This window comes from Dinoponera quadriceps, unplaced genomic scaffold (assembly GCF_001313825.1).
Source record: "Dinoponera quadriceps isolate SergipeBrazil2010 unplaced genomic scaffold, ASM131382v1 scaffold313, whole genome shotgun sequence".
Classification (NCBI taxonomy): Eukaryota; Metazoa; Arthropoda; class Insecta; order Hymenoptera; family Formicidae; genus Dinoponera; species Dinoponera quadriceps.
This window is the reverse complement of record NW_014554408.1, coordinates 6,517-9,662: the sequence shown is the minus strand read 5'-3', so window position 1 is coordinate 9,662 and position 3,146 is coordinate 6,517. Positions and strand designations below refer to the sequence as shown.

At 36.2% G+C, this 3,146-nt stretch overlaps 1 protein-coding gene across 1 annotated transcript; it reads right to left on the bottom strand.

Annotated features, from left to right (window-relative positions):
- Positions 1-1,094: 1,094 nt before the first annotated feature.
- LOC106748220 (short-chain dehydrogenase/reductase family 16C member 6-like) lies at positions 1,095-2,645 on the bottom strand (the record flags this gene model as incomplete). Its single annotated transcript, XM_014626542.1, has 4 exons — positions 2,556-2,645; positions 1,759-1,913; positions 1,419-1,596; positions 1,095-1,224 (listed from the first exon to the last, which is right to left on the bottom strand). Coding segments are annotated over exons 1-4 (553 nt in total), but the record flags the coding sequence as incomplete, so codon positions are not given.
- Positions 2,646-3,146: the final 501 nt, after the last annotated feature.

The following is a 3,146-nucleotide window of genomic DNA, read 5'->3' as shown; positions in this document are numbered from 1 at the left end:
ATTGGCTCATGCCATGAAATTTTTTCTAATGTTTTGGGTATGAAACGCGTGGCAGAAAATTAGTTCCAAAATTGTGAATTTTGAACATAAACAACGGCGAATGGAAGTTGCTCAGGAGTCACTAAATAAAGTCAACGACGATGCAGAATTACTGAAACGTGTTATAACAGGTGACGAAACATGGGTTTACAGATATGACGTCGAAACTAAGGCTCAATCGTCCCAGTGAAGGCATTCTGGCTCGCCAAGACCGAAAAAGCCTCGACAAATGCGGTCGAACGTGAAGGTTATGCTCATTTTGTTCTTCAATTTTAATGGCATGGTGCATCATAAATTCTTGCCACGAGGTCAAACGGTCAATAAGGAGTGTTACCTACAAGTTCAACGCCGTTTGCGTAAAGCAATCCGAAAAAAACGCCCGGATTTGTGGAAAAACAATTCATGGCTTTTGCACCACGATAATGTACCTGCTCACACTTCATTGCTTGTTCGTGAATTTTTAGCCAAAAACAATACTGTAATGATGCCACAGCTTCCATATTCGCCAGACATGGCACTGTGCGACTTTTGTCTATTTCCAAAAATAAAGAGAACCTTAAAGGGCCGTCGTTTTACAAGCATAGATAACATTAAAAGCGCATCGCTGAAAGAGCTAAAGGCTATCCTAAAGATCGAGTTTGAGAAGTGTTTCGAGGATTGGAAGAAGCGCTGACAAAAGTGCATAATATCTAATGGGGACTATTTTGAAGCCGACAACATTAATGTAGACGAATAAATAAATATTTTTTTCAAAAAACGAAAATTCCCGTTATTTTCTGAACACACCTCATACATGGGCACAGATAGTAATAATCTAGATAATTTCAAATGGTTACGCGGATGGTATATGTTCAATGTAAAATCATATGCGACCAAAACGTCGCAAATAAGATAAATTGTTTGTACATTTTTATCTTTCCGTAAATTTTTAATTTAACAAGTATCTTATAAAATTAGTACTATCAAAGTAAATATTTTAGCTTAATGGCAGTCGGATAGCATAATGAAAATCATTTATCATCGATTTCATCGGTAATGAAAATGAATCTGATTACCTCGGATTGCAATTTTTGTAGTGCAGTAAGTCGTTCCATGCGGGATGCCATGTAACGCTGCCACCGATGAAATTGCCACAACGTGACCGTGATTTCTTTCGATCATATTTGGTAGGAATGTTTTCATCGTCTAAAAATAACGTTCAATCAGATAGATATTGTTTTTGTCGCATTTTATTTGCCTTTGTTTTTAATATACGCAATTATTTGTGATAAATACACTATAAATATTTCCGCAAATAATAAAATAACATTAATGGCTCTTTTATACAATTTACACATTTTCTCTCTTTCTCCTTTTCCTTCATTATCAAATACACTTGCCCAATAGTGCGCCATAAGATTAACATCCACGACCCGAGAAATTTCATTAATGTCGTAATTTAATAATGTTCGAAGAGGTGCAATACCGGCATTGTTGATTAAAATAGTAACATCTCCAACTTCTTTTTTTACCTTTGCTGCCACTTTGAAGATTTCATTTTTGTCTGATACGTCGCATCTATAAGGCCCAAACAAATATTAATTTATTTCTAGAAATGATAACTAAAACTGTGTTAGTGCTCACTTCAAAAAATATTTCAATTATTATGCATTATTTATTAGACTTTATCGGAAATTGCATAAAACAAATTTTGGAAACATACGTATTTTTAAAACATACCGATAAGCATGTACTGAACTTTTCTCCATTTCTTTAATTTTATTCATTGTCTGCAAGTTGGTTTCTTCATTGATATCCCAACATACTACTGTTGCTCCCAAGGACGCATAACCAATTGCTAATTCTCTTCCAATTCCGTGACCTGCACCAGTTATCTGTTACGATATATAATAAAGAGCTAATTATATTTCTTATATCAAGGCTAAAGGGATTGTCTTACTTTCTCTTCGAGAAATTTCGCAACGCATGCCGTATTCAATAGGGATATGTATCTTCAGAGATCTATAGAAAAATAAAATTCTGCTACTGAATATAGGATGTGTTTTAAAAAAATCAATAAAATATAAATGTTGGAACTTTATATTTTTCAACTGCCCAATCGAGCTTTCAAAGGAATTCCATACTTGACAATATTACCGACAGAACACAGATCTTTTTGCAAAATTTATGTTTTATTGGTTGCGCAGAATTATAAATGCTTTCAAACAATAAAAATACGCGTGTGAATAAATTCAAATATTATTCAGTATGTGATGAAAACGATGAAAAATTTCAAAGCAATATCTCCAGCTATCAGTTGGCGTAAATATTTATCTGATATACGAGGGTGGATCAAATATAAAAGAGCCTTTTGCAAAAAACCATATAATTTTAAAAATCAATTCTAATTTATATTTTTTTATTTTTCTACATAGTCCCCCATCTTATCTATACACTTCCTCCAACGGTCTGGTAATTTTTTAACCCCGGTATCATAAAAAGTTCGCGGACGTGTATCAAACTAATTGCACACGAACTGCTGCACCTCGTCCTTCGTTGTGAAGCACTGAATTTGCATTAGTCCACCAAGGGCTTCCTTGAGTAGCCGACACATTTGGAAGTCGCATGGTGACAGGTTTGCGCTGTAGGATGGATGTTCTAGGACAGCCCACTGTATATCGGCCAATTTTTATTGTGTTACTGCTGTGGTGTGGAGTCTGGCGTTGTGATAAAGAAGCAACACACTTCTGATCGGAATGCCGCGCCTTTTTGAACGATGGGCAGCTCGAACTGAAGTTCCTGAGAGATTTCAAGAACAGTTAAGTGCCGATCGCTTTCGATGAGTTCTCGAACAGCCTCGGTGTTCTGTGTTATGATGCTGGTGCGGACACGGCGCGGGTGGGCAATGTTTTCAACACGCTACTTTCTTAAATTCGTTACACCACTGCTTCATCCGAGCCCATGAAAGGATTATTTCTCCGAACTATGGGAGTAAACGGTGCCTTATTTCAGCAGCATTTATATTTTCGTTAACGAAAAATTTAATAATAACACGTTGTGCATCTGCGGGGTGTACCTCTTTTTCTCTAATCGTGATTGCTGCTAAGAGTAAGAAACACGTGGCGCGT